Source organism: Falco cherrug, chromosome 7, assembly GCF_023634085.1.
Source record: "Falco cherrug isolate bFalChe1 chromosome 7, bFalChe1.pri, whole genome shotgun sequence".
Classification (NCBI taxonomy): domain Eukaryota; kingdom Metazoa; phylum Chordata; class Aves; order Falconiformes; family Falconidae; genus Falco; species Falco cherrug.
Genome location: NC_073703.1, coordinates 55,143,468 through 55,162,365, shown reverse-complemented (window position 1 = coordinate 55,162,365; position 18,898 = coordinate 55,143,468). Strand labels below are relative to the sequence as shown.

Sequence of the window (18,898 nt, the reverse complement as noted above, 5' to 3'; positions counted from 1 at the left end):
AGGGTAGGAGATTGTGTTTTAACTGAATACCCACTGCAAGGAGGAAGCAACCCTGTCCTGTAATTGCATCAAACATAGTATATAAACAGATTAGAGAATTATTGTGGAAGCATGATGGAAAAGCTGAAGCAGCAAAGCCAAACAATTAAAAAAGAGTGAATAATTAAGATGGACAAGAGGTCAACAAAGGGCTTTAAAATACTCTAAAGGCAGCAGAAACTGAACTTGTTATAGAATCACAGACATTAATTGTGTGAAAACAACAGAGTATCACATATTGTGAAACAGTAGAAAAATGCCTACAAGCATTTATACATCACATCTGCCAGAGCAAAGAGTTTAAAATACATTAAAGGATGTTAGGGGTGTACAGGTGTGACAGCAGGAGATTTTATTTGTGTTCTTTTGAGCAGCAGTTCAAAAAAGGAAGTACCTGGAACCCAAGAAGTTGACAGATTCAAAAACTTACAGATGGGGAAAAAAGGTAAGGCAATAAAGGCTGCTTATCCTGATGTAAGTTATATAAAAACTATATACTTTTTAATAGTTTTTGCATTTTATAACCACAGATTTTAAACTTAATACAGAATAATCTGAAACGAAGACATATTCAATATATTAGACTGATTTTTACAGCACTGTGTTTTCTAAAATTTGTCCCTCAAAGCTAATCTTGCAAATAAAATGCGCAACACAGACTGCTCAAATCAACCATTAAGATTCAGAAAACCCAAGTATCTAAAATAGGAGCATATTCTAGTATTACTAGGCCTTTATCTGAATATGAATGAGTCCATCCATATTTACTGCCCCAACTGTTCAGCTTTAGCATTTATCTGCACCTTCTAGGATCAACATGATCTCCAGGCAATAGACCCATAACTTCTCTGGGACTGACTGGGTCTATGGTTTCTACAGAGAAAGTTGAGCTTTGATATCAAGGTGTTATAGGTACTGAATGGAAGGTTCAGTTTGAGCTGGCTTCTTTAAAACACACAGAATTCCCAAATAATTACACCCCTAGTCTTTTTAGTTACAAATTCAGAAGACCTTCAAAATCTGAACTGCGTATCTATATGACCAGTAAATATTGTTTAGTGTGTCCAAGAAGATGCGTAGGCCAGAATTCCTTCACCTCAGAACCCCAGCTTCTAGGGTAGAGATGAGTGGTAGGATTTTCTTTTTCTGTTCCACAAACAATTCTAAGATGTTTTTACACTGTTCGTTACATTGGAAAGGAAGGAAAAAGTAAGAGATTTTTATGGGATCAGTAAACATAGGATGTTGCTCGTTTGCCCAGTCTCCAAGCAAGCAGTAAACCATGAGTGGCCTGTAATTCTTAATACCTAAGTGTTTCTAGGACCTCCACACCACCACCACTCTTGTAAGGTCAGGCCTGCTTTGAGTGAGGGAAATGGGAAATGCTAAGGAATTGTCAGGGAGAGATGAGTGTGTCAGACCAGACTTTTCAGAAGTCCACTTAATGACCATTTATATAGACAACATAACTTCCCTACCCTAAGATCATTTGCAGGAAAGTTCTAACAAATTCCAAAATAAGCTACTTTGATTAATGCAAATATCTGAACACTGTCTTTATTTCCTAAGTAGTATTCAGCAGCTGTAACAAGCGTGAATGAACTTCTATTATGAAACCTCAAAGGGAATAGGACAGGCCTTCAAAGTCTTTTGGAGGTATTTCTTCTAATATGGTGTCCACTTGCATCATCATCTAAATGGTGTTTCATGGTAGAATTAAGGACCTTGTTCTTCAGTGATACAATACATTAAGAGTTTATCCTGGTCATCAGGGTTGTTTTCAAGTCTTGTAAAATAATCAGGATTGAATATTCAACAACAACTAGTATTCCGAACTCAACTACAAAAAAAGATTTTAATAAAAGTTTAAACTCAGCAGATTGCTATACTGTAATTGCTTGAAAAGCATGAGAACTTTTCAAAAAAAATCTTGAAAAGCAGGAAACTGCTTAATGAATAAACAAATAATGATCATCCATACACAGTATAATGAAAGTTTCGTAACTTAAGAAATAAAGAAGACAGGCTAGAGATACTGAGGCAAAACATTACACTAAAAGCAAGACTCAGAAACAACATCTTCCTCTTCAGAAAGGGTGTTTTAATCACTAGAGAGTTGGTATTTCATAATTTGAGAATGTCTTTAGGAAGCTTTTATTCAAATATTTATTTTAGAAAAAAAGGCAGACCAAAATTTCAGAGTACTTTATGTTATGGATTATATAAATTCAATATCAACAGAAGTAGCACCTTTATAAAAAGTACACAGGTTCACCACCTTCATGACACCGGAATGAAACTAGTGTTCACCTAAAATACTAAAAAAACCCCCTGCAATCTCAGTTGCCACAGAAGGATCCTCCAAAAGATGTTGTTTTCTCTCATTTCCACATTCATGGAAAAATATAAATGCATTGAAACATGCCTTATTCAGTTATGTCAGTTACTTCAACAAGCAACTGCAGAAGTGACATCTCATTGTAGAAAAAAGAACAATACTATCAGAAAATCCTCTTTTAAAATAAAATTAATTCCAGCTCAGCGTCAGCTGTTTATCACAAAATCAATAATAATTCAATAATTGGAAAGAGCTGCTTAAAAGGAGTTTCCAGGCCACAAGAGTTTGTACTATGTAAGTTCCTTAAACTCCATTTGAAATCAAACAACGGCTAGGGCTGTGCGTGTCCTGCTCTTGGTGAGATAGAAAGCTTAGCTAGAAAATGCAGAAAGACACAGCAGGGGCTATATCTGAAATAAACTTCTATAAATCAGGTTAATATCATTCACTCCCTTTCTCAAAGCACAATTAAAGCTCCTTTTCCTTCAAAAGACATCCCTACTGATTCACTGCTAATGGTGTTATCAGTTAGTATCTAATTAGCCCTCACACAGTTTCAGTGGGATTTTATTGTATTTCTTTGGCAGTGTTAAAAATGCTCGCTTTAAATAAAGACCAGGGTGTGTCCAAATACACCAAGGTTAGGGAAAAATAAAAAGCTATCATCCCTTTAAACCTTTCAAACTGACTAGTACTAAATGAGTAAACAGGGTAAACTTAGTTCTTGTACAAAAAGCTTCAGTTCCCATTTTTAATAGGCAATATTTATCCAAATCAGTAAAAGTATGCTGCTACAATATTTCTGATCATTTATTAATACAATTCACCTTGTCTTTTTGCTTAAATTCAGCTGTTACCTCAGTTTTAGGTAAGATACACCTCACGATGGTGGACCGTAGCCCACCAACTCAGAAAGCATTTTCACTATACTGAAGTCTTTGCTTCAAAGATTTTTAAAACAAGCACTACCGTATTATAACAAGCACAATTATTAGGTGTATTAGATTGTCTCTAAAATGGGTTACATTCACCTGGAGTTTGCTCACAGACAAAAGAAATGGGGGGGGGGGGGGGGGGGGGGGGGGGAAGAAGAAGGAGAAGAGAAGGAAATACACCAGTTCTCAATTGTGACGTTATTCCAATCAGATTTCAAATCTTTGCAAGATTTCACACTCTACATTGTGGGATGGATCTGAAAGTCAAAGAAATCAACCTAAGTTCCACTCAGTGGGATGGTGGCCACTGAAACCGAAGTATCACGGGCTTGAATTCTAGAAACAGTGCCTCATCTATATTAAAGAACTTTTGTAGTCTTTTTCAAGTTTTTAGTGCTAAATAGTGGTAGGTACTGCAGGCTCTGCCCTTACCATTTTTATTCCATCAGGGAAAGGTAAATACTGCCTTTACAGTAGTAGAAGAGACCAAAGACTAGACACAGACGGACAACATTACAACTGTTCCACCCACCTGGTGGTCCCTCCTTGCAAAGCTTTAGGTGAGCTAGAGACAAAAGCATAAGTAAGATTGTATTTAAGCGTCACACAGGGAATTTATGTTTTTACACGCATTAAATACACATCCTAGCAGGGAGTCTGCCAGACACCCTGCTTTTTATTCATTACTGCAAACATATACCTCAATCGGTGTTTTCAGCTTCCATTTATGTAATTTTGTCTTGCAAAAAATTATCAAGTGTTATGCATTGCTTAATTTTTAAGTGTTCCTAGATATTAGCACTGTCCATCGAATCAAATCAAAATCAAATAGTAAGCATTTAAATCTCTACCATGTAAAAAAATCCCACGGACATTCCTTAGTTAACCATAGGTCATATATAATAACACTTACATGAAAACAAACTTGCAAATATCTCTATAAAGCTCTTGGCTCAATACATACACAGAATTGTGTACCACACACTGTAGAATGATTAAATTGCTTATTTTATTCATGCCTTAAGACTTTAAATTCAAAATAACAGTGGTGCTCACTCATACTGTCTTTTCGCGTTGCTTGGTAAGGCAAGGAAAGTAATGCAGGTGAGAAAGCTGAGCCTTCTCTGACAGATTCATTCCACACAATCCAATTAGAAGACAGAAGTCTGGCATGGGAACACTTTCAAGAATTCCTTCGCTTGCTTTTTAAGTTATTTCTAAAACATGCACTTAAAAAAAAAATATAAAATTATAGACTGTGCAATGACAGTGGCCAATGTATGACATATGCTAACGGGTGGTAGAAATAGAAATGTAAGATATTACTATTAGTAAAGTATAAGGCATGCTTCATTGTTTTGCAAAGAAAATACACACTATAGCATGCATGTTTTTCTTCAATGCATAGAAAACCAAACATCAAATAAAATCTGGATGTTTTGGCCAACCTATGTAATTTATGCAAATGCTTAATGTATGTCCAGTTGTATAATCACACAGAAATTAATCTGAATACAGAGCAGCAATACACAATACATCCTCATGTAAATCTTTGCAAATCTGAGCAAGCTTCACTGTTCAAACACCATTTCTTAAAGAAAAGATATAAGCTCTCACTGGTAAACCTGGTGACCCGAAAATTTAACCTACAACTTTGGGAATACTGGATATGGTGGGTCACAGTGTTTCAAATGGCAACTTTGATTCTCCAAAACTGTTGCAAAAAGCAACTATACATACTCAAATATTATTCAGTATTATGCTAATTGTGTTCAAAACTGTACTGTGCAAAAACTACCTTTTCTTCTTTGATAATAAAACAAATTACCCAGTTGAATAATTCTAAATAAAATCTTATATGAAAACCTTTCCCACAGAAATCTCCATAACTTGCATTTCAAACAGATGTGTTACTCCTCAAACTTTACATAAGCAATTTAGGAATCTTCTCTGCCATGATCTCAAAATTTAAGTAGAAGGTAGAAGCTTTGAAGATAAATGAACTATATAGTCACTTCTGATCAGAACATTCATTTTTTAAAAAAAATCTTACATATTAAACTCAGTATGTGGAAATAATGTTAATACAATTTAAAAGCAATTAAAGAACAAAAGCTGGGAAACTTGAGTGCAATCTCCTTCTCTTGAGATGTACCACACCGTGTAGCATAGAGGAAATAATTAACTTTTAATTGAGCCGTTTCATTAAATTTCAGAATAGTGAAGGTTTCTTAATCTTTCCTCCCTCCCTAGTAACCTTGGTCCCACAATTTTCAGTATTCCCTTTTACTACATAGTTCCTCCTCCATTACTTCCCCGTGTAGTTTCCCCTCTAACCACCAGGCGTCAGAAGGGAAGGCATTCACCACAGTTCCACCTTTTCTATTATTTGTTTATGTATTTTTACAGAAGCATTGATGCAACCTTCCAGGCTTTTTCCAGGCTACAGTCCTAAAAAGCAGCAAATGTTCAGGCTTTTCTTCCAATAAACATAGTCATGAACAACTTCCAAAATATGTTGTTTGTTCAGTCTTGGAATGGTACTTACAAAGCATAATTTTCACACTTGTATGGGTATTACACCAGATGTAATACTGGGAGAAATACAGACATTTATTTGAAACACTACATGAATGCAACATTTTAAGAGGGAAAATTGCATTTTTTACACGATGACTGGTCAGTTGAAGCCCAAAGCTTAGGTTTATAAAAAGTTGACAGACAGACTTCCCCAAACTTTCTGAACACCAATTTGAACAAGTTTTGTACTTACGCATCCTTTCAGAACTAGGAAGTTAAAATTGATTGTACTTAAAGAAATTCTTAGAATTGCCTCTTTTTTAGGGATAGGGGATTTGCTAAAACAATACTGAATGTGGTTTTGACACATAATTATAATCCTCCTTCCCTCACCCCATTCCACCTACTCCTATCTGTCCTCCTTTCTTTACTTCCCATGGAATCTGAACTCTTTTACAGCCCTGTAATTCAATACATATAAGGATGTCAGTTCCCCAGTCTGCAAAATGAAGAGACATCCTTCACTGCAACTTAATTTTTATTATTTAAGACTTTTAAGGGAAGGAAAAATCCCCCAGGCCTAAAGTTTTAGCACCTTAAAGATTCTGGTACAATGAAAATACGGAAGATGTGAGGAAAGGAAACAGATGGACAAGGACATGTGGAAAATAAACAGTCCTAAACAAGCCATCAGTGCAGTATCTAAATACTGTCTGAGATAACACCGAAGATATGAGTTAACTTACTACAGAAAATTAAATAACATCACAATACTCATTGGATTCCCTGAGAACAACATAACAAGGCCCACAGAAAAGCAGCCTCCTGAAGGAAAAAACAGCAACCCCTTGATTGTCTGATACAGAAATGAAGAAAATAGTTCTTACTCTTTCCGACTGCAAAGCAGTATAAAGCACTATTCAGAAGCAGTCACCTGAGTACCTTACCTACTTGATTGTTCGTTCGCTGTGAGAGGTTACAGCTACAGTTCATTTACCTGATAGAAATGAATAGTTTTGCTTGTCATTTTCACTCACCCAGGCAGGCAATGTTAGATGTACTGCTGCTGGGGACATTAAACATGACTTCTTTCTCAATAAATGTCCTACTTCAGACTTACAAAGCCAATCTATTACAGAATCACATTCACCAACGCAACACGGTAAACAAATAACACCTTTTTAGCAAACATGAGGAAGAAATTTATTACAGAATTTCTTTGATGAGTTACAGACTACCTACTTCATCTAGCACAAATTTAAAATACAAAGGACTTATTCTAAATCTATAACACCTTCGCAATCACCGTATACTATATATAGTAAGCATACGTTGAGAATGCATGTATACTATACATGCAGTCTAAGCACACAATTATTCAAAAGTGGGCGGATATGTGGTTGAGTGTTGGCTTACTACATATCCATACGCACAGGCACACCACCTCCCCCAATATATTCTCAGCAATTCTCAATAGAACTGTTGACAAACTTAAAACTTGGATTATACAAACCTAAGAAATGTACAATCAGTAGGGTTGGGTTTTTTACAGGTAAGAGTATGTGTCTGTGCTGTAGCAGAGGGGGCAAACTTGGCAGAGATGATATCAAATTTAACTAAAAAGAAACACAAAAAGCAGTTCTAAATCTAGGTGCAAATTTTCAGAAAGTGTCAGGGTTTCATTTAGACTATTATCTAAATATCTCATGTTCAAATGCTGGGCCAAACAGAACTTTACATCACATGAACAGTGCGGCTGGAGAACAGGAAAGTGAACTCAATGAAACTCAGAAGCACTCCTGTAGTATAAAGGGCCTTATGTATTTTGAAATAGAACCATGGAAATAAAATACAAAATCATTCTTCTTGTGCTGTACACAATTGCCTTTTCACTGTGTTTCAACTATGTAACAAGAATCATCTCACAAAACCCTGTGACTGTTTTGGGCCTCTGCAACATCACTTTGGTAGGACCCATAGTGGTGCCGATATTTCAAACTAAAAACTACAGTAAAAGAAATAATTCACAGAACTTGCCTTCATTATATTTGGATAATAGATTAACCTTCTCACTAGGAAAAATGTAGTTTAAAAATCAAGTTTCTACTTTGAGTTGACCAAAGCTGTTCTGTATGTGAATTGTTCAGCACAGCGGTATCTATGGCTACACAGATGCATGCATCCAGATATGGCTTTGTATACTGCAAAACATTCAGGCATCTACTGCAACAGATTTATCCAAACTAAAAAACAATAGGTCTCCTAAAATGACTACATTTCTATAGAGTTATGGACAATGGAAATAAAGCAGGGATTCTTCAAGAAGTGGAGCACAACTCTTCTGCCCCCTTATTTTATAATAATATAATCCTCAGTGTATAGGAAGGCATGAACATGTTATGACATGACCTTAGGCACAGTTACCATACTCTAAATGCTATTTTTTTTTTTTTTTTTCAGATTTAAGTTTAGGAAGTCAGTATTCTTTTCCATTCTGCATCTCTAGCTAATGCTAATGGCCTACAAACAGAAAAGGAATTGAAATACGCTTGACAAATACGTCAGGATTCTTATTCCAATTTTACGGATGGGTAAACTAAAGCTTGGAAAAGTCTCACAACTTTCCTGAAGTCATTCCAGGAGGTAGCAGAAGGGCTGGAAACAGAACACAAGTATCACAACAAATTTTCAGCATTAACATGTGCTTATCTTTTTCCTCCTGTCTCAAGAGTCACAGTATGAATGACAGTATCAGCTGAGGTGGGGAGAGAAAAGCAAAGGAAATGTTTGTTACTTGGTTTGAGTAGTTGTTGTTTGGGTTTTTTTTTAATATTTTCAAAGTAAATCTTAGCAGACAGGGCTGCAAGATATCTGGAAAAGTGGCTGCTGCATTGATCAGCACATGCACAACCCATTTGTCTGAGAAAGCAGAGATTTCCAAGCAGCACTATGTCCAATACTTTAAAAATCCATAAAATTATAGCTTTAGTTGCCACAAGTAAGGGGAGAAAATGTCATTGTTACTCTAGAGGAATATAATATGGTTACAACAATCTGGCTTGTAGTAAGAAACTCAGTTTCTCAATAATGAGCTAGTGTATTTGTCAGAATATGAAACGCTGACATAACATGGCCAAATATGCTTGTCATGCTGCAAAATACGTAATAAAATAATTTAAAAAACCTTCATGCAGCCCACCTGAACTCTGAGGTCAAATTAAATTGATCAGTGACCATTAAATCACAGAAACACTACCTTCAACCAGTGAGCAATATCCTGTTTGCTGTAGTCCTGCTTTATCTAATTCATTACAATAACATTTATAATAGAATCCCAGAACTAAACCCCAAATACCACATTGAAATCAAATGAATTGAAATTATGGGAAAAAAAAAAAGTCAACTTTTTTATTTTAACATGAAACCAACTGTTAGCAGCCACTGTTACAACAGCTTCCTTCAGGGTACTAACAACATGAAGCATTATGTCTTTTTTTGGAGACAAACACAAATTGTTCAAGGCCACAAAGGAAGTTTATGTTAAAGAAAGATAAGAAATCATGTTCTTATCCCTCATCTCTTTGTTCAGACCATTATGCTTCTCTTTCTCTCACATAAGCTGGTTGTTCTCTGCATTTACATCATGACCATAAACCCATTTTCTTGCTGGGAACGCAGAGGATAGGGGACTAAGGCTTTAATATATTTGAGACTTTGCAATAAATATCTGCCATTATTTTGTGTTTCATTCACCACTTACATAGACACTCTTTAATAAGAGCTTTCTCAGTCACCTTCTGATTTTCTTATTTACCCTGAACGTTGTGCTTACAGCATCACAGTCTGTTGTTATAGAAATTGTGGCACCATAGAGACAGCATTACCTCACTGCAGATTTAAGGATGATGAATAGACAGGCTATATGAGAACAGGATTTTTCATGTTGAATACAGAAATTTGAATTACCAAGAAAACATATGATGAAAAAAAGCCCTAAATTTACTTATGTTAGAACTTGGGGTTTGGTTTTGTTTTTTTGTTTTTTTTTTTTATTTTCTCTAGCAGGAATTTCAAATACTTCTCTCTCATATCTTTTTTTATTTGTTTTGCTTTAGCAAAAGACTAAACTCTGTTTTAATACAAGAGAACTACTTTAATCCTAAAGGCTAAAAATTAATTTTTAATAGGAAACACAGGATCTGTGTATGTATACCACCTTAATGTGGAAACTGTTCTTCAAACGTAAGTAGGTTTATGAGCAGCAAAAAGCATGTTTAAACTCTCATGTCTTCTTGGACATGAGAGGCTGCAGGTGCTGATCTAGTCACATGCAGCAGCTGAGACATTCATTATATGTGGATTCTATGTGATCTAGTATCACAGATGAGTTCACTCAGTACAGACATGGATTTGTCTCCTCTAGCTGGTTAGATACTTTCACCATATGTAACAGCTGGCACATCTACCTTTCCATCAGATTTCATGTTTAAAAAATGGGAGAAATCTCTCCAAGATCTATGCAGGAAACAAAACTTTATAATGAAAACAGAATAGAACTTTAGGACCAGAGAAATATGCACAGAAATGTCTTTGATTACACAGGAAAGATTTCCATGGAATAAATCTATAACTATAAATTAATATACCCTTTTTCTAGTCTTCCACGATATAAATTGTGTAATGTACTACAGACTTTCTGGACTTCAGACTTTAGACTGACACACTTCAAAGAAGTTCCAGTTTCTCTAGACAACCGTGTAAGCAGCTTGTGCTAATTATAGAGCACTAGTTGACAACACAGTCACTTGCTCTATGGAAACAGAAGAATTAAAGGATTAAGAAAACGTATGATATTTTGGCATATTTTATATCATCCTTTTAATTCAAAATTTACAACTCAAGATTCAGGTGCTGGGGGTGACCACACTATGACTATGCAAGACATTATCAAAGGCATGAAAAAAACCCCATTGCAGAGTTATAGTTGTTCACTAACTTCTTTCACTTCTAATATCCTAACAGGCCTAGTCAGCCCCACACACGTGTTCCTTGTTATGTCCATTTGCTTTGCAGTTGGTTTCCCACACATCAAGCCAGACTACAAGCCTCAGGAGGGAGTTAGCTACTCCTCCAAGCTGCTATGAGTCACTGTGATGTCTGCTGCGTAGGCCAAATTAAGCCTGAATTTCTTGCTTCCACTAAGCAACACGAACAATGAGAAAAAACATGGCAAGGAGGTGAGAAAAGATCAAAAAGCCAGGAATCCTCTCCCTCAATATCCCTACCTTCCTGTCATAGTTGCCATTGTGCATAGTAATGAAGGAAGTAAATCAAAGACTTGGTGCAGAATTGTAAGAAAGATTACAGTATTCCAACTTCCAAATTTGCAGTGTTACTTTAAATACTGATTTCTCATGACAAATGAAAAGAAATATCTATGCTACTTCATAAAATAAATACATATACTTCTACCCTGTTAGAAGTACAAAGACATGTCCACATATTTATCCTTAGATGTAACCAATTTGTGACAGATGTATTTTGTTTAAACCTAAAATAAAGCTCTGCTAAATGGATATTTACCTAATTATTCAGCCTGTTGTTATTGTTTTGTATATAGCTTCCTATTGTTTTGGTAGATAAAACTCAATCACAGAAATTAAAATACTAACATAATCACTTCAGCATTTTTTATGTTACAGATAATCACCTATTCAGGAACATCACTGAGGAAGACTGGACTCACAGGCATCCCCATCACATAATTTTTGAACTCTATTCTGAAATCAAGGATTTTTCATTCATCCTGACTTAGCTGTCAGGGCAAGACACTGGGGTAAGAAATAGGGTTTCAGGCTGAGACCAGTCAGTCTAGTGGTGATCATTAACCTGTTCTACATCATAATTTTAAGAAGTCCAATTTGTGGACACTAAGTTCCTATGGTACAGGTGGCTGGGAGTGAATTTTGGATGGGAAGGGGCACGAAGGCAAATGCCAGTATACACATGCATTTTGAAGGTACCAATCACTGTCAGCAACAAGATACTGAGTTTAGAAGTAATGCTGTATTGCCACTTCCATGTTCATTTAAAAAACCACAAACCTGCCCCCCCAGCAATAAGACCGGCATTGAATTTTTAAAAATTCTATTAGCACTACACATGAAAGGTACCTTCCTTCACTTGCAGAAGACTGCATAACTTCATTCCTGTATATAGTGCTTTAAAACAGTCACCCCAGTACTCAGAAAAGCAGATGTAACTAATCCATCCCCGGCAACTTACAATGCTCACAGTGTCATTGCTGCCACAACTGCTTTCTGGGTATCCGTGACCAGCTGAAAGAAACACAAACCTGCTAATCACTGAGGCACACCTGCAACTCTACTGCAGTCTCAACATATGTTGCAAGTACATCCTTTGCCTATTTCCTTTAAAAGCGCCGCTTCCGTCTCATCCTAGCTGAATCACCAGCAGTTTGCTTTCATTCAAATCCCTCCCTCTGCCAGACACTGGAGTGACTAATGAACTGCAGAATCTGGTCCGTATAAAAATTTGACTTAGTAAACTAACCATCAGCATGTTGATGACACTGCCACACAAAATATCACAGTAACAAAAGAGCAACAATTTACATGGGCTCTAAGCCAGTCTGTCCTTCTTATTGACATTTCAGGAAAACATGACCTAATTTCTTCACAAGTAGTAGAATCTGGAGCTTTTTTAATTCAGTTTCCTTTCCTTTATTTCAGCATATGCTTTTGCCACAGATGATTACAGTCATAAGGAAAAAAAATATTTATTTGAGTAAAATTAAACACTGCAAGCATATAGCCTATAATAACAATCTAAGAGTAACAGAAAGAGCCTGTAGCACTCCCTTTCAACAACTGAATACCTGTCCTGGTCAACTAGTAATAGACTCCACACCTCAGACTGATCAGATGCGCTGTAAATTCAATTCTGTCTGTACTGGAAACATGTTGTTCCTGTCAAAACCAAGTTTTCTGAATCCTCCAGCAGCTTTTACACTTCCAGTATCATGCCCACTTTAAAAAAAAAAAAGATTAAGGCAGAGAAAACTAAGGAAAGAAGGAGAAAGGAGTAATACACTAAGCAATACAAAGCAGTAGACCCGCCTATTTATCCTTTCTTATATACAAAGCCAAACAGATATCCACTGGAGTTTGAAAGAACCGTACAGCACTACCCTCTACAATTTCTCACAGCAAGGTAGTATAAAAGCTTGGTTTGTAATTCCACCACACATGGCTACCTATAAAAGTGATCTCAGCAGGTATGAGTATTCCTCTGTTTATACACAAGTGTAATAATGGTATTTGTTACTTTTATTCTGGACACCACCTGAAGAACATCTGCAGCCAGACTATAGAGTCCAGCAGGTCACTGCCCCGCCCCCCCCCCAGCGTTCTAAGGCAATTGAAAAGGCATTCAGGTTTCCATTTGTTCACTATTCTGTTGCTCATTTGAACAGAATCCCATTGGAAATGAATAACCTAATTTAGCAAAAAACCACTCCTTTCCTCATGAATTTGTACAGGCAAACATTTAGACTTCCACACAGACTTAGCCATTTACATTTAAAAATCAGATGCTTAACAGGTAGCAGGTATCCAAAATATAAGATCTATTTTTCCAGAAAAGAAAATACTGTGACTTATCACCATTTCTGTATTAAACAAGATTAAAAATGTCAGAAACTAATTTCTGCAAATGCTTCACCTCTTTGTTTTACCTGCTTCTGTGTACTTTAATCCTACTTTTACTTCTTCGTGCTTTGCTTTTGGTGGTGGCCAGACAGTCTGGAGTCTCCCTGGAGTCTTGTCATCTTGCTCTGAGGGACTCAGGTCAGGCTGTTAAAATTACGCAAGAAAAAATTAAAGTCTGCATTATCAACTGATTCCAAAACAGCAACTACCATGCCTCATTCTACTGATTGAGACATTGCTTGGCTGGCTGAAAGGGATAGAAAGAAATCAGTGTAAAAAAATAATTTTGAGGAGGAAGATGACATAATGCATGCAACATAACAATGATTTGTAGAAACTGTTCACATCAACGTGGAAAGCTGTCTATCCTTTGGTGAACCACAGTGGTCAAGAACACTAGGGTTTTTTCCCCTGTATCTTTTCTCCAGAGTGCAAAGACCCATCTGTGCTCCTCTTACAAGTAAACATTAGTGCAATTCACCGAAGACATCATTTGACAATATAATTTTGTGGAAGCAGAGCTAGTTTATGAAATTCCTGCCCCACCTCCAGCAGCTTGCTCAGTCCACACACCACATAATACTGCCACATCAAAGTGGCTGTTAATGGAACTGCACTGTCAACTGGAATGCTAAAATAACCCTTTAAATGTGGGGAAAAAAACCCACTAAACAAGCATTCTTTTAGAGGGTTACATTTTGGGTTTTTTTTATATCTCTAACATTTCTGTAATCTGATTGACAACTTGCTACTACGAGTAACTGCATAGACAGAACTGCAGCAACAGCAAAACCCTATATGAAAGTGGCCCCATAAATGGCCCAGATGAGCAAGGAAAAAGGAAAGTCCAGACCTTCTTACTCTGCCTTTGCCCTGAGAAAATGCACATTTGCACTAGACCGGACGTTAAGCAGACATTTATAAAGCCACTCCTGCTGACCCGTGTGCTTCTTCCTCCCTCGCTGCTGTGATGACAGCTTCCCAGATAGGTTTGCTGTGAGCCACACAAATGCTTATGCCAGCACAGCGCAGGGAATGGTGTAACCAGGAAGAATCAAGCCAGGAATGGGAAGGGCACACGCAGACTGCAATTGTCATACATGCCATGGCCAACGAGTATCTCTTCTCTCCTCCCCACAGGTAATTTGCTACAAACCGGTATTATCGGTCTGCCCAGGTGTCAGTCAAGACTTTTTTAAAAAGTTTAAATTTTATGTAAGAATAAGAATTCGAAACAGAGTACAACTGACACAGCAAATTAACTTAAGTAGCTTCACGTTTAGGGTCTAGTCTTGCAAATTTCATCATTCAGATAATTCCCCCTTCATAAGAACAATCTTCCGGACTGATTATATCTGCCGTAGACGTAGCTGTAAGAATTTCGGGTTGGGGTTTCCCCAACCCAAGGGCTGCTCATTTAATTAGAGTTCATTTGTCATTATGGTTCTATGAAAACAGCGTAGATTTTAATTTCTTAAAAATATACTAAGTAAATCTCCATATGCCTAAGAATATTAACCTTGCAAATGGTTAATTAATCCATAACTTGTCTAATTGGAATCACTAAGGTATACTCGGATAAGGTTAAATGCTTATCAATATTTCCAAAGCCAGACTTACACACATAAATAGGAGAAAAAATTACTTTAAATTATATGTCTTGGACAAATCAAGATGAAAATAATCCATAAATTCATATATCAGTTTTATCATTGAATTATTCCTAAGGGTAAAATGAAATTTTACTTTTAAACATAAAAAACTAAATGAAAGAAAAGAGTGAGATTGAGAAACTATTAAATAATACAACAGTAAATATTTGCACCACCAAACTGATTTAAAGCCATATGTAACACATGGGCAACTGTTTTGTAGTGGTCTTTTAAAATCAGAAACTGATTTTTTAGTTCTTACTTGTAACAGTAAGGCTGTGACCATCATCAGTTCTCACTGAATTCTGCAGATGATCAAGAATTTTGACAAATTAGCCTCACGATTTCTTCAGTTGGGAATCCAAACTGGAGATTGCCAAAAGAAGAGGACAATGCTGACATTTCGACCTAAAGTCCCCACCAATAATATTTAAACAAGAAATTATTTTTTCTCCACCTATTTCCAGATATTAGGAATAAAAAGTAATTCAACCTACAGATTTGTCTGATGATCCATCCCCAGGTTTTGATTTTGACCTTTCAAATACAGCTTTTAAGAACTCTTTTTCAGTTCTCATTTTGCGCTTTATGGCTTCCAGCTCTGAAGGATCTGCAGTTGTTTCTTTTTTGGGAGGCCGTGTGAATAAAGCTTTAAAGACATCGAGTGCAGATTCAGCAGGGCTTGATTTTATTTCCTCAGAGGAAAATCGTGGTTCTGTTTTGCTGGAGGCCTTGTTCTCTTGAGCTTCATCACTGTCCTCGGTCTCCCCAGATCCGTCACCAGAGTCCTCAGCTCTATCTTCATTCTTGGAGACATCTATGTTTAACAAGTGTGAGAGCTGTTCCAGGAAAGTAGGGCTTGCTTTAGGTTCAGCTGATTTTTTTTTAGTGGTCAAACCTGACGTAATGCTGGATTTCTTAACAGGCTGTCGTAATTTAAGCAGAGCTAAATCATTCTCCCTCGGTTTAATTTCTGTAACAGTTTCCCCATCCTCTGTGGTTAGTCCCTTTTTCCTCACACGTAGTCCACTAAAGAAAGCAGGCAGCTGGAAAGTCTTTTCAGCCAGTGTTGTTTTTTGGAGCGATACATTATCAGTTGAAGGTCTTTGTTCTTCATCTGGAAGTTCTTGAGGGCATTCCCCTGTAGCAAGCAAGCCACTGAACTGCTCATCCATTAAGATTTTGTCTTTTCCATTGGAGTCGTGCTCCAGAAAACCACCCAGCTTTTTGGGGAGCCGCTTGGAAATTGGTGGGTGTAACTCAATGTCATCTGTATCCACAGTGTCATCACTGTTGCTGTGCCCTTCTGATTCTGACTCTTCCTTACTTTGATTGTTATTGTCCAAAGCCTCAGCAGACAAAGCAGCATTATTTAGCCCAGATTCCCTTGTATTGTTTTCATTGGCATCTAGGTCCTTACTCTCTGTGTCCGACTCTGTATCACTTGTTGTATGAACCAAAGTGCCTTGCACGAGAATAGCATCCTTGTCATCATTGTCAGATTCAGACAAAGAAGTCTGTACAAACCTTAAACGGTGAAGTAGTAATTTGTTTTGTTCTGCTAACGCCAGATCCAGGTCAGTTTCCCTGCCAGACATTGGGTCAGCTTGGCCACTGGTACTATTCATGCCGTGCTGATTTTCTGAGTCGTCATTACAATCATTATCATTCCTCTCATGCCGGGTGTTAGCATGAGTATTTATATTGGTGTGCAAAGGTTGAAATGTTTTAAGCCCTGTTGCTTCTTTGGAAGCCGTAGATTCAAGTTTAGTTGTAAATCCCAGAAGTGTTTTCGCAGAAGACGCAGTGAAAAGATCAGGTTCGCTTTCTGCTGCGTTCTCCAGGTCTGAAAGCTCACTACAATCAGGCACTGCATTTCCTTCTTCCATGTCGCGTGAAGTACAGAACAGGTTTGCTTCCAGCGGCGCTACTCACCGCCGGACGAGTAGTTACTACGTGCAGCAGGCAGGCGGGAGGCGCCCCGGCCCCGCAGCAGGCAGCGCTCCTGCCCCGCCGCGGCGGCCAGCCCGAGCCTGGCTCCCCGGCCCCGCCCGCCGCCCCGGGGCCGCCCGGCCCCCGAACTACCTCGGGAGCAGCAAAAACACCCACCGTCAAAAATTGTGAAGAAATGAAAAAGTTGGCAGCAGCGCCGGTAACTTTCTCCGGTGCACAAAGCGCTGTTTGTCACGGCCGATCTGCCCGCGCACTAATCTCGGTCGGAACTTCGGGCAACGGCCGGGGCCGGGGCGGCCGCGACCCAGCGGCTACGGGGCCCTGGCGCCGGGCCGGGGCCACTTCCTCGTCCCCGCGCGCCGCGGGGCTGGGCACAGCGTTCCCGACGGGCCCTTCCGCACAGTCCTTCCACTTCGGTAAAGGCCGTTTCTAAATCCATAACCACCAAAACGTATCAGCTCCCTAAGTGACGAATCCGAAGCTTCCCGTGCCACCGCCCGCAGCCTGGGACGCGCCCCCAGCTCCCGGCCGGCCCGAGCCGACTCGGGTGAGCGCCCTTGAAAGTTGGTGGAGGGGGGTGGAACGGCGAAAAAAAGTAACGAGGCTCTCTTCCGATTTGCTGCAGGTTTCATCTGGAATGCAGATTTCAGCCTGCGGGGCCACGCACAAAACCCAACAGGCCTGGTTTCGCATTACCAGTGCCCTAACCCCGCACAACTGCTCCTGCGGGCGGCGCCCAGGTACTTACCGCAGCCCCCGGGCGCGGCCGGCGCTGGGGAGCGCAGCCCGTCCCCCCTCCCCCCCGAGACCCCCCCTAGACCCCCCCTCCCCGCGACCCCCCCACCGGGACACCCCCCCCGCCCCACACACACACCCCGCCGCTGGCCGTCTGGGCTGCACCAAGCCTGGGTTGTTTCAAACCAGAACAATCTCTGCTGAGTGTATCCTTTGATAATTATCATCAATAGGTATTGCCACGGTAATGCTGTATGTGCAAGATTTGTTTTAGTTAATGCTGGCAAAAGCCCGTGGAGAAAATCTTCAAGACTGTATGACTCAGTATTAACAGAAGCTGTCAGGGATGATTGGTTTTTTTCGTAACATATAAAGGAAGTACAAAATACTCAAGCACCTTTGATATTCAGAAAGTCAGCAACATTTAGGTCAGGTTCCTATCAAAAGTCTTCACTTTTATTCCTTTTCTTATTTTTGGAACTATAGAGACTGTGCATCTGCAGGAATTTATATCCTTCTTATTGCCTGGCCTATAAGAAGTTTGTTTAGTCAAATTTCCACATTGGTACCTTTGAAAGTCAAAGATACTGGGGGTTTTTTGCACCTGAGTTCGAGGGTCATTCTACAGTCAGCCATTTACCTGCGGTGAGTAATCTTAAGCATACATGGGGAAAGCCGACCTTCACAGGGAATTCGCGGCACACCACACCATGTGTCAAATTACTGAAAAGCTGGGTATTACCGACAACGAGCAGCAACAAAGTATCCCAACACATTTAACTTCCGGCTTAACCTTTAAAAATGTAGGGTACAAAAAGCATATGTTTACCTTTTCAGTACATCATAAAAGATTGTGAAGTCTACAACAGAAGTCATTGGTATCTACTGTAGGAAGAAAGTTTCCTGAAAATCAGATGGCAATACCAAGGGCTTAGATGAAGTTTACAGACACCTTTTGAATTACAGGGCTGCATGTATGCCCATAGACAAGGGAAC

At 38.7% G+C, this 18,898-nt stretch overlaps 1 protein-coding gene across 1 annotated transcript in view; it reads right to left on the bottom strand.

Annotated features, from left to right (window-relative positions):
• The window catches only part of LOC102051331 (formin-like), a 148,283-nt gene extending 130,396 nt beyond the window's left edge, over nt 1-17,887 (bottom strand). Inside the window, exons 1-2 of the mRNA XM_005444152.3 lie at nt 15,712-17,887; nt 13,589-13,706 (exon numbers count right to left, since the gene is read on the bottom strand). Coding sequence (XP_005444209.2) covers nt 13,589-13,706; nt 15,712-17,103 — 1,510 coding nt within the window. The 5' untranslated portion in view covers nt 17,104-17,887. The remainder of the gene's footprint in view (nt 1-13,588; nt 13,707-15,711) is intronic.
• Nucleotides 17,888-18,898: the final 1,011 nt, after the last annotated feature.